Source organism: Leucopleurus acutus (assembly GCF_964270905.1).
Source record: "Leucopleurus acutus genome assembly, chromosome: 9".
Lineage (NCBI taxonomy): Eukaryota > Metazoa > Chordata > Mammalia > Artiodactyla > Delphinidae > Leucopleurus > Leucopleurus acutus.
In genome coordinates this window covers 26,036,340-26,049,771 of record NC_139144.1, presented here as the reverse complement: position 1 = coordinate 26,049,771, position 13,432 = coordinate 26,036,340, and the positions used below count along the sequence as shown (strand labels likewise).

General features: G+C 38.1%; 1 protein-coding gene across 2 annotated transcripts in view; it reads right to left on the bottom strand.

The window, feature by feature from the left end:
- Positions 1-1,063: 1,063 nt before the first annotated feature.
- Positions 1,064-13,432, bottom strand: part of GNAI1 (G protein subunit alpha i1) — an 88,068-nt gene continuing 75,699 nt past the window's right edge. For both annotated transcript variants that reach the window (XM_082846655.1, XM_082846656.1), the window contains one exon: positions 1,064-3,093. In XM_082846655.1, the coding sequence (XP_082702781.1) occupies positions 2,903-3,093 (191 nt within the window). In that variant the 3' untranslated portion in view covers positions 1,064-2,902. The remainder of the gene's footprint in view (positions 3,094-13,432) is intronic.

Sequence of the window (13,432 nt, the reverse complement as noted above, 5' to 3'; positions counted from 1 at the left end):
AGATGCCAGTTGATCTAAAAAAGAGACCACAGGGCTTCCCTGGTGGCGCAGTGGTTGAGAGTCCGCCTGCTGATGCAGGGGACACGGGTTCATGCCCCAGTCCGGGAAGATCCCACATGCCGCGGAGCGGCTGGGCCCGTGAGCCATGGCCGTTGAGCCTGTGCTCCGCAACGGGAGAGGCCACAACAGTGAGAGGCCCGTGTACCTCAAAAAAAATAAAAATAAAAAAGAGACCACAAACAAAAGTGCTAAGAAATAAAAATAACAACATTAACAGACCTGAATGAACATTTCCCATGTTCCAGGTATTGTTTTGAGCATATTTCAGGTAGTATGTGGTACAATACTTGAAGGAAAGCCCAGGCTATGCACGAAGTATTATTAGAATGTGAGGGAGAGAGAGGGGACGCAGTGAAGTGGGCTCAGATGATGAAGAGCCTGGAATGGAAGGCTAAGTTAGATTTCACTCTATTGACAAGTCAGAGCCAACGCACAGAAAATAACGCAGCCAGAGTTCTAGATTAGGATAAGTAACCTGGATTAAAGAAGGGAGAAACTGGAAGTGGGGAATGTAATAAGCCATTTTAAGTGGAAGTTAAGCAAAGACCTGAATTCAGTAGGTGGTAGTGGGAATGGCAAAGAGAAAACAAACAAAAGACACATGCGAGGCACTGGGAAAGTGGACTTGTGAGCAAATGGTGACTTATGTGGCGGAAAAATTCCCCACTGAGGGATTAAATGAATGATGGTGCAATGACGAAGTCAGAGGGTGAGAACTTGTTGGCAGGGAAAATGATGAATTTGGTTTGCACATACTGAATTGGAGCAGGCAGTCACTTCTCAGAAGGGGGCATCAAGCAGGCAATTCCCAATGGGGCACCACATCTCATGAGGAAACTTGGGGCAGGGAAAACTCAAGCTTCTGGAGTAGATGAAATTGCAGAAGGACAACACAGAGAAAGAAGAAATGAACACACAATAGACTGATACTTAAATGCTAATGCAAAACATGTATTAGCCAACAGGTTTGTAAAATTTTAAAAATTCAAATTTATTAGGTTTTATTAGTAACACAATTACACAGACTAAAGTTCAGGAATTCATCAATTATGGTCACCAGTATGTGCTTCTTGTGGCGTTTTAAACTTATTTCTCATGATTCAAATTGACTTACAGGATAGTTGAACTTCATACATAGCTTCATAATATGAATACAACCGGTCTTCCATCCATAAAATTAATGAAAACATATCTTTCCTCAAAGGCACATAAAGAATCTAAACTAACACATTTGAAGAATTTTGTTAAGAAATTTTTGAATTTCTCTACATTACAGAGAAGAAAAACAAATCCCCAAAATGAAACGGTTATACACACGCGCGCGCGCGCACACACACACACACAACCACAAAGAGACTTCAACAGAATGAGAGCACACAACTAAATTTAGAAACTACTTACCCATGAAGCTCACTGAAAGACTAACTTTTTCAAGATGAGTAAAAAAGAGAAGTAGGGTATGGAATGCTATTCACTTTGCTGAAACAAGGTCATAGAGACACACCATGAATAATTAAAAATGACTATCAAAATTCAGTATCTAGCAGAAATGTAACACTTAACTTGAGGATACACACAATCACTGACTTAATTAAATCCTGCTACTCATTTTCTAAGTGTAATTGCCCATTTCATTCTCAGAAATAATAGCACAGTTTAAAAAGAAATAATACAAACTCAGGCAAGTGGAGGCAATTTGAATAATCTAAGGGAAAAAAGTAATTTTAACATAGCGTGATAATTAAATTTGAAACTAGTTACTTACATATATGAATTTAAAGCTTGCATTTTATCATCAGCAGAATATTCAAAGATCTTTCTTGTTATCTTCTAAACAAGGAGCTATCATGTATAGTAGGTACAAGGGATTTCCCAAAGGAAATACGCAAATGAATGTCTCAAAATTCATTATGCTAACTTATTTTTTACCCACAAAAATGCTCTCACACCCACCTAAACTTAGTTATAAATAAGTGTATAAAAATCTGGCATCACCTTTAAGGCAATGCATGAATACCATCCAAATATTAAAATTCAAAGTGAAAACAAACCAACCCAATAAAAATTAAGAATTTATAATAAGTCTGTAAGTATATCCTCAAAAATCTGAAATTTGTTTTCAAACCAAATCTAATGTAGAATCAGATTAGCATGCATTCTTAAAAGAAAAACTGAAATGCATACAATGTTTAACTGAGCCAAAGGCAAGGTATACTCCTCCACTTCAAGAACGTTTCAATGAAACATTAAATTTAAAGAACAAATCATGTTATTAAAATAGTCTGTGCAGTGTTTGTACAAATAACATTTTTATGATTACAAGTATACATATAATCAAGACAGGGCTGCAATGTGTCCTAATATTAATGACTGTACTTAAAAATTTACAGGATATGAACATAAATAAAGCTGTTTAAAACTGGCAAACATAATAGTCTTTCAGTACAAAGTACTTAATATTTCTGTTATTTCCCAAGCCATCACGCTAAAATCATAAGTTGCCACTCTTAATACCTAAAAGTAATGTGGAAAACTAAAGTCATAAATACATGTATACATACATTTGCATATTTACACTTACACAGAAGTCATCAGTACACTAGAGTCCAGCTTTAACACTGCCCTTAGTTTCACACTGCGGGACCACCTCTCACATTTAAGAAAGGACCTTCCATTACTTCCAGTTAAAAAAAAAAAAAAAAACAAAAAACCAATTTTGGTCAGGTCCCAGATGCATTTCCCATATACTACATTCTGTGTTGCTGCAAGACTCTAGTGTAGAGAGATCCACATATAAGTACTCATTTGGTTTGAAAATGCATTTTACCATTTACTGCAAAACTCAGAAGAGACCACAATCTTTTAGATTATTTTTTATGATGACATCTGTTACAGCATCAAAGACAAACTGCACATTCTTGGTATCTGTGGCACATGTGAAGTGGGTGTATATTTCCTTCGTGTCCTTTCTTTTATTGAGGTCTTCAAACTGACATTGAATATATGCAGCTGCCTCTTCATACGTGTTTGAGCCTGATACGGGAAAAGGAAAGAAACATAAGGCGAAGTTAAAATGAGTATACCACTAAGCAACATGGACCTTAAAATACTGACATCAGTTTCTTATGTGTAAAATATGTGGACTCTATAATCGTCTTTGCCCTTCGAGACTAAGATAAACTATTTCTTCTAAGTGAAGAATACCCAATGTTAATCACCCCGTAATGACTATAGGTTACCCTTAAAAACAAAAAAGCATGGTATTCAATGTTCCCCATGATCTTTGTTCCTGCCTCAATCTCCAACTGTCAGAGCCCTTTTTTTCTAACCCCTTATACTCTACATCCTAACATGGTGGCAGCACACTATTTCACTTCTAAGCCTAGTGGCTGGATCAAGAAATGTTGGCCGATGCTGATCGGTATTTTTTATTCCCCTTCCTATATATACATTAATTAGCATTTCTCAATTTTTGTATTCAAAAACTGTACAAGGGTCTACAATGTGGTTTATGCCTATGAGGTTACAAAAAAGTGAATGACACACTTCTGCTTTCAGGTGACTGAAGACTCCTGAGTACAACACTTTGATACTTGGCAGTATCTAAAGATAATCACACATGCTCTGTGACCCAAGAGTTCAGTTTTCCAGTTGTGTCCTTGACAGAACTATATACATATGTTCACTAGAAGACACATAAAGACTGTTAACAGCAGAACTTCTACTTTAGGAAACAACCCAAAAGTTCATTAACTGTAGACTGGCTACTAAATCCTGGTATATATTCATACAATGAGCTGCCATAGAGAAATGAGAATAAAAGAACTACTGCTACACACAATACTATAGATGAGCTTCATAAACATACTGTTGAACAAATGAAGGCAGACACAAAACAGTATATACTGTAAACAACTAATGTTTAGCAAACAAGTTTGGAAACAATCAAAATTAATCGATGAAGACAGAAGTCATAATAGTGGTTAACTCTTTGTGTGAGTAGGTGGGTGGATGGAAGTGGATCAGTTAAGACTGGGGAGGGGCATGACAGGGTTTCTGGGGACCTGGAAATGTTCTATTTCTTGACCTGAATGGTGCATATTATCAGTGTTTTCACTTCTTAAAATTCAGTAAGTTTCACATTTGTGCTAAGTATGTGAGTATCTATATACTTTATCTCTATAGTTCATATATGTATACATATGATACTTTAATAAAATGTTCCTTTGAAAAAAACTCTTAATTCTGCCTCTTGCAGTAATAACACAAAATTATATGCCTGGACTTCAAGGTCCTCTGTTACCCAGCCTGCTTGGTAAAGCCATTCTAAGACCCTCTGTTCCACATGTGAGGCTCACTCCATGTCAGGAGGAAACCTGTATTCAAAGTACCACCTGTGTTACTGCAGTGCTTTCCCTCCCCTGTACTTCACCAGCTGTTTTCATAGCTTGGCTACTCTAAGTAATGCTGCAATGAACAGAGACGTGCATGTATCTTTTCCAGAGAGTGTTTTCATTTTCTTCAAATAAATACCCAGAAGTGGAATTGCTGAGTCATATGGTAGTTCTATTTTTAATTTATTGAGGAATCTCCATATTGTTTTCCATAATGGCTGCACCAATTTACATTCCCAGCAATAGGGTACAAGGGTTCCTGTTTTTCTACGTCTTTACCAACGTTTGGCATTTCTTTTCTTTATGATAACGGCCATTCTCATGGGTGTGAGGTGATAGCTCACTGTGGTTTTGATTTGCGTTTCCCTGGTTGTTAGTGATGTTGAGCACCTTTTCACGGACATGTCGGCCACTGGTATGTCTTCTTTGGAAAAATGTCTATTCAGATCCTCTGTCCATTTTAATAGTGAAATTGTGTTTTTGTTCCTGACTTGTATGAGTTCTTTATACAGCTGGCCCTCTGTATCTGTGGGTTTATAACCAGCGAACATGGAGGACCAACTGTACTATGCCACTTTATGTAAGGGACTTGAGCATCCGTAGATTTTGGTATCTATGGCAGGTCCTGAGACCAATCTCCCAAGGATACTGAGGGATGACTGTACATTTTGGATATTAACCCCTTATCAGATAAATGTTTTGCAAATATTTTCTCCCATTCCTTAGGCTGCATTTTTATTTTGTTGATGGTTTCCTTTGCTGTGCAGAAGCTTTTTAGTTTGATGATATCACCCAACTTATTTTTGCTTTTGTTGCCTTTGCTTTTGGTGTCAAACTTAAAAAAAAAAATCACGACTGTCAAGCTTACTGCCTGTGTTTTCTTCTAGGAGTTTTATGGTTTCAGGTCTTACATTCAAGGGTTTGAGGTCTCACGTTCGAGTCTTTAATCTGTTTGGGTTTATTTTTGTGTATGGTGGAGAAAGCAGTCCAGTTTCATTCTTTAGCATGTGGCTGGTCCAGTTTTCCTGACACCATTTACTGAAGAGACTTCTTTCCCCGTTGTATATTCTTGGGTCATCTGTCATAAATTACTTGATCATGTATACATGGGTTTACTTCTGGGCTCTCTATTCTGTTCCTCAGATATATGTGTCTGTTTTTTATGCCAATACCACACTGTTTTCATTACTGTAGCTGTGTAATATAGTTGGAAATTAGGGTGCACAGTGCCTCCAGCTTTGTTCTTCTTTCTCAAGATTGCTTTAGCTTTTGGAGTCTTTTGTGATTCAGAATTTTAGGACTATTCTCTTTCTGTGAAAAATGCCATTAGAATTTTGAAAGGGATTGCACTGACACTGTTAGACAACTTTAGGTAGTACGGACCTTTTTAACAATATTAATATTCCTCCAATCCATGGGCGTGGAATATCTTTCCATTTATGTGTATCTTCTTCAATTTCTTTCATCTATGTTTTAGTTTTCAGTGTACAGGCTTTTCCTCTCCTTGGTTAAATTTATTCCTAGAAATTTTGTTCTTTTAATGCAACTGTAAATCTGACTGTTTCAGTTTTTCTTATAGTTCATTACTAGTGTTACAGATTTTTGTATACTGATTTTGTATCATGCAACTTTACTAAATTCACTGATTATGCGTTTTAAGTTTTTTTGTGAATCTGAGACTTTCTATGTATAATACCATGTCTCGTGCAAATAGTGACAGTTCTACTTCTTGCTTTCTGATTTGGATGCCTTTTCTTTTTCTTGCTTAAACTGCAGTGATAGGACTTGTAAATACTATGTTGAATGAAAGTGGTGAGACTGGGAAACCTTGTCTTATTCCCCATCTTAGAGGAAAAGCTTTCAACTTTTTACTGTTGAGTATGATGTCAGCTATAGGCCTTTATTATATTGAGGTACATTCCCTCTGTACCCATTTTGTTGAGTTTTTATGCTAAATGGATGTTGAATTTTGTCAAATGCTTTTTTTTTTTTTTGCATCTGTTGAGATGATCGTGTGATTTTTAGCCTTCATTTTGTTTTGCAGACAGTGAACTATATGCTTGCATCCTCGGAATAAATCTCACATAGTTGTGGTGTAATGATCCTTTTAATGTACTGCTGAATTCAGTTTGCTAATATTTTGTTGAAGATTTTTGCATTTATGTTTATCAGGGATATTGGCCTGTAATTTTCTTTTCTTGTGGCATACTTGCCTGGTTTTGGTAACAGGGTAATGGTGGCCTGGTAAAATGAGTTATGGAAAAGGAGAGAATGCCTCCAATTTTGGAAGAGTTTAAGAAGGACTGCTAACAATTAATTCTTTTGTGTTTAGTAGAATTCACCAGTAAAGCCATCTGGTCATGAACTTTGTTTATTGGGAGGTTTCTGATTACTGATTCAATCTCCTTACTAACACAGGCTGTTCAGATTTTCTATTTCTTCATGATTCAAACTTGGTAGGTTGTAAGTTTCTGTGAATTTTTTCCATTTTCTCTAAGTTGTCAAAATAAGTTTAAATTTTATCTCTTAAGTTGCTAGCAGACAACCATATACTCTACAAATCAAATTTTAACTTATTAAATCATAATAAGGTTGGTACTTTGAAATTCTAAAGCAATAAACAATGTCTTCTTGACTCACAGAAGCTAATACAACCTCTAAATTAAAAACATGTTTTGAGAAAACAGCTTGCCCTGAGTGCATGGCTCAATTTGCTGTAGCTATTGTGGGCAGCTAGTTAGATTACTGAATCCCTGGAACTACAAGATACATTCCTCAACTTGATTTTAAGTTTTGGAAAAGAATGACTAGGGGGAAGCTGACAGATCTTTTCTAACGTGATAGAACTGTCTTGAATAAAGGTTAAGTACAGATGATAATCTGGTTCAATACTGGAGAACTGGGTGCCTGGTGATATAATTCAAAGAGAGCTAAAGGAGATTTGAATAAAAAAAAATAACATGAATTCAGTTGGAGTCTCAGGTGCTAAGACACATGGACAGATTCAACAAGCAGTTGGAAATGCAAGCCTGAGTCTCAACAGAGAAATTAGAGTTGACAACTGAATTTATCATGCTGAGAATAAATATGACTAGGAAAGAATGGAGTGCTAGAAGATTATAAGACTACAGATGGAATCTGGTGAAATGCCAAAATGTAAATAGATAAAAAGAGGAGAAGACAGGAGCAGAGAGAGGTAGGGGATCAGTCAAGTGAGTAGTCTGGAGGCTACAATGGGTTCTCCTATAGCAAACATAGCCACAGGGATTAAGAGTTGAGGGTGCAACAAGAGCTGACAGCATCAATACTTAGCGTGTGCAATGAAGTTTTTAATTATAGTCTTAACACTGGGACTATGAAAGAATTATGTAATACTCTCCTTGCTCACAGAGCCTGAGATCGGTGATTCTTATTAACTTGACAACATACGAGAAACATTTTGAACACAATGCATACCTGGCAAAAAAAAGAGCTAACAACCATCTTCTTGGCTGCTCTAAACATCCCTGTAAGTATGTAATATCTGAGGATTGATTTGGGTCCTCTGATAATATTAGCACAAAAGGGCTACTTCACAATAGAAAATGACAAAGATGAACTGAAAGACAGGCAAAGGCCAAACGGAGCCACCTTGATTCTGGGTAACTTCAATCTTGGAATTAGAACTATAAATAATTTTATTCCTATAAAGGATGAAAAATGTTTCTGAATAAGGTGACTTAGGACACTGACTTTCAAAAAGAAAACAAAACTAAGTTAATTCTGTGCAGTTATTTCAAAGTATAACTTTGCGATACATAGAAAGGGCTGTAGTAATGAGAGGAGGATCATACTGATGGGAGACCCTCCTGCTTTGCCTCCATTGAAAATATATAATTAAATGTATTCTGGTTGTTAATGTCCTGGATGCAGGAGTGCAACAGACTTGGGTCTGGATTTGGACTCTATTGCTTCATTAAATCACAGTGCTCTCACCTACATAAGTGGGATGTGAAAGCACTGATATCATATGGTTGTTTTAACACTGCCTGTGAAAAGGCAGTACAATGTACTGAATACAAAATTGACAAATTTTGTTCATAATGAAACAAATTCCTGCAACTTGGGCAGCAGTGGGGGAAGCCGGATTCCATGACAGCAACAGCAGGGATCGTGGCAAGAATCACGGCTTGAAGGCTGCCCTGGGTGGTCTCATCTTCCTGCAGCTTGTAGACCCTCAGGCTTAGTGGAGCTGTTAACAGGCAGCGGTCACCCGGAGCAGCAAGAGTAGCACCAGCAAGCTCCTTCCCCTGGAACTACACTCAGCATCGCAGCATCAAGATGCCATTTGTCTCCGTGTGGCTGACAGGGACTTGGTGCCTGGGCCTGCAGGCCGGCCTGAGCCGCTGAGGTGGGAGAGCCGAGTTCAGGACATTGGACCACAGAGACCTCCTGGCCCCATGTAATATATCAATCAGCGAGAGGTCTCCCAAAGATCTCCGTCTCAACGCTAAGACCCACATCCACCCAACAGCCAGCAAGCCAGAGATCTCCATCTCAACTCCACCCAAAGGCCAGCAAGTTCCAATGCTGGATGACCCATGCCAATCAACTAGCAAGACAGGAACACAACCCCACCCGTTAGCAGACAGGCTGCCTAAAATCTACTAAGTTCACAGATATCCAAAAACACACCACCGTACGCCGCCCCTCCCACCAGAACACAGGCACCAGTCCCCTCCACCAGGAAGCCTACACAACCCACTGAACCAACCTCACCCAGTGGGGGCAGACACCAAAAACAACAGGAACTACGAACCTGCAGTCTGCAAAAAGGAGACCCCAAACACAGTAAGTTAAACAAAATGAGAAGACAGAGAAACACACAGCAGATGAAGGAGCAAGATAAAAACCCACCAGACTAAACAAATGAAGAGGAAATAGGCAGTCTACCTGAAAAAGAATGCAGAGTAATGATAGGAAAGATGATCCAAAATCTTGGAAATAGAATGGAGAAAATACAAGAAACATTTAACAAGGATCTACAAGAACTAAAGAGCACACAAACAGGGATGAACAACACAATTACTGAAATTAAAAATACTCCAGAAGGAATCAATAGCAGAATGATTGAGGCAGAAGAACAGATAAGTGACCTGGAAGATAACATAGTGGAAATAACTATTGCAGAGCAGAATAAAGAAATAAGAATGAAGAGAATTGAGGACAATCTCAGAGACCTCTGGGACAACATTAAACACACCAACATTCGAATTACAGGGGTCCCAGAAGAAGAGAAAAAGAAAGGGTCTGAGAAAATATTTGAAGAGATGATAGTTGAAAACTTCCCTAACATGGGAAAGGAAATAGTCAGTCAAGTCCAGGAAGCACAGAGAGTCCCATACAGGATAAATCCAAAGAGAAACATGCCAAGACACATATTAATCAAACTGTCAAAAATTAAATACAAAGAAAACATATTAAAAGCAGTAAGGGAAAAGCAACAAATAACACAAAGGAATCCCCATAAGGTTAATAGCTGATCTTTCAGCAGAAACGCTGCAAGCCAGAAGGGAGTGGCAAGACATATTGAAAGGGATGAAAGGGAAAAACCTACAACCAAGATTACTCTAGCCAGCAAGGATCTCATTCAGATTTGACAGAGAAATTAAACCCTTTACAGACAAGCAAAAGCTAAGAGAATTCAGCACAACCAAACCAGCTTTAAAACAAATGCTAAAGGAACTTCTCTAGGCAGGAAACACAAGGAAAACATCTACAATAACAAACCCAAACAAATAAGAAAATGCAAATAGGAACATACATATCGATAATTACCTTAAAGGTAAGCAGATTAAATGCTCCAACCAAAAGGCACAGACTGGCTGAATGGATACAAAAACAAGACCCGTATATATGTTGTCTACAAGAGACCCACTTCAGACCCAGGGATACATACAGACTGAAAGTGAGGGGATGGAAAAAGATATTCCACACAAATGGAAATCAAAAGAAAGCTGGAGTAGCAATTCTCATATCAGACAAAAGAGACTTTAAAATAAAGAATGTTATAAGAGACAAGGAAGGACACTACATAATGATCAAGGGCTCAATCCAAGAAGAAGATACAACAATGGTGAATATTTATGCACCCAACACAGGAGCACCTCAATACATAAGGCAAATGCTAACAGCCATAAAAGGGGAAATCGACAGTAACACATTCATAGTAGGGGACTTCAACACCACACTTTCACCAATGGCCAGATCACCCAAAAAGAAAATAAATAAGGAAACACAAGCTTTAAATGACACATTAAACAAGATAGACTTGATATTTCTAGGACATTCCATCCAGAAACAACAGAATACACTTTCTTCTCACGTGCTCATGGAACATTCTCCAGGATAGATCATATCCTGGGTCACAAATCAAGCCTTGGTAAATTTAAGAAAACTGAAATCGTATCAAGTATCTTTTCCAACCACAATGCTATGAGACTAGATATCAATTACAGGAAAAAGTCGGTAAAAAATACAAACACACGGAGGCTAAACAGTACAATACTAAATTGCCAAGAGATCACTGAAATCAAAAAACACCTAGAGGGCTTCCCTGGTGGCGCAGTGGTTGGGAGTCTGCCTGCCGATGCAGGGGACACGGGTTCGTGCCCTGGTCTGGGAGGATCCCACATGCCGCGCAGCGGCTGGGCCCGTGAGCCATGGCCGCTGAGCCTGCACGTCCGGAGCCTGTGCTCCGCAACGGGAGGGGCCGCAGCAGTAACAGGCCCGCGTACCGCAAAAAAAGAAAAAACCCTAGAAACAAATGGCAATGAAAACACAATGACCCAAAACCTATGGGATGCAGCAAAAGCAGTTCTAAGAGGGAAATTTATAGCAATACAATCCCACCTCAAGAAACAATAAACATCTCAAATAAACAACCTAACCTTATACCTAAAGCAATTAGAGAAACAAAGCAAAAAACCCCCGAAGTTAGCAGAAGCAAAGAAATCATAAAGATCAGACTTAAATGAAAAAGAAATGAAACAGAAAGACCAATCGAACTAAAAGCTGGTTCTTTGAGAAGAAAAACAAAATTGATAAACCATTAGCCAGACTCATCAAGAAAAAAAAAGAAGACTCAAATCAACAGAATTAGAAAAGAAAAAGGAGAAGTAACAACTGACACTGCAGAAATACAAAGGATCATGAGAGATTACAAGCAACTCTATGCCAATAAAAGGGACAACCTGGAAGAAATGGACACATTCTTAGAAGAGCACAACCTTCTGAGACAACCAGAAAGAAATAGAAAATAAAAACAGACCAATCACAAGCACTGAAATTGAAACTGTGATAAAAAATATTCCAACAAACCAAAGCCCAGGATCAGATGGCTTCACAGGCAAATTCTATCAAACATTTAGAGAAGAGCTAACACCTATCCTCTCAAACTCTTCCAAAAGATAGCAAAGGGAGGAACACTCCCAAACTCATTCTATGAGGCCGCCATCACCCTGATACCAAAACCACACAAAGGTGTCATGAAAAAAGAAAACTACAGGCCAATATCAGTGATGAACACAGACGTAAAAATCCTCAACGAAATACTAGCAAACAGAATCCAGCAGCACATTAAAAGGATCATACACCATGATCAAGTGGGATTTATCCCAGAGATGCAAGGGTTCTTCAATATACGCAAGTCAATCAATGTGATAACCATATTAACAAACTGAAGGAGAAAAACCATATGATAATCTCAATAGATGCAGAAAAAGCTTGTGACAAAATTCAACACAAAGTTATGATAAAATCTCTCCAGAAAGTAGCCAGGAGAGAACCTACCTCAACATAATAAAAGCCATATATGACAAACCCACAGCCAACATCGTTCTCAATGGTGAAAAACTGAAACCATTTCCTCTGAGATCAGGAACAAGACAAGGTTGTGCACTCTCACCACTATTATTCAACATAGTTTTGGAAGTTTTAGCCGCAGCAATCAGAAAAGAAAAAGGAATCCAGACCAGAAAAGAAGTTAAACTGTCACTGTTTGCAGATGACATGATACTATACATAGAGAATCCTAAAAATGCTACCAGAAAACTACTAGAGCTAATCAATGAATTTGGTAAAGTAGCAGGATACAAAATTAATGCACAGGAATCTCTGGCATTCCTATACACTCATGATGAAAAATCTGAAAGAGAAATTAAGGAAACACTCCCATTTACCACTGCAACAAAAAGAATAAAATACCTAGGAATAAACCTACCTAAGGAGACAAAAGACCTGTATGCAGAAAATTATAAGACACTGATGAAACAAATTAAAGATGATACGAACAGATGGCGAGATATGAGAGATATACCACGTTCTTGGATTGCAAGAATCAACACTGAAAATGACTAGGCTACCCACAGCAATCAACAGATTCAGTACAATCCCTATCAAACTACCAACGGCATTTTTCACAGAAGTAGAACAAAAACTTTCACAATTTGTATGGAAACACAAAAGATCCAGAGAAACCCCTTACCTAAATGTAAGGCCAGACACTATAAAACTCTTAGAGGAAAGCACAGGCAGAACACTCTATGACATAAATCACAGCAAGATCCTTTCTGACCCACCTCCTAGAGAAATGGAAATAAAAACAAAAATAAACAAATGGGACCTAATGAAACTTCAAAGCTTTTGCACAGCAAAGGAAACCATAAACAAGACGAAAAGACAACCCTCAGAATGGGAGAAAATATTTGCAAACGAAGCAACTGACAAAGGATTAATCTCCAAAACATACAAGCAGCTCATGCAGCTCAATACCAAAAAAAACCAACCCAATCCAAAAATGGGCAGAAGACCTAAACAGACATTTCTCCAAAGAAGATATACAGATGGCCAACAAACACATGAAAGGATGCTCAACACCACTAATCATTAGAGAAACACAAATCGAAACTACAATGAGGTATCACCTCACACCAGTCAGA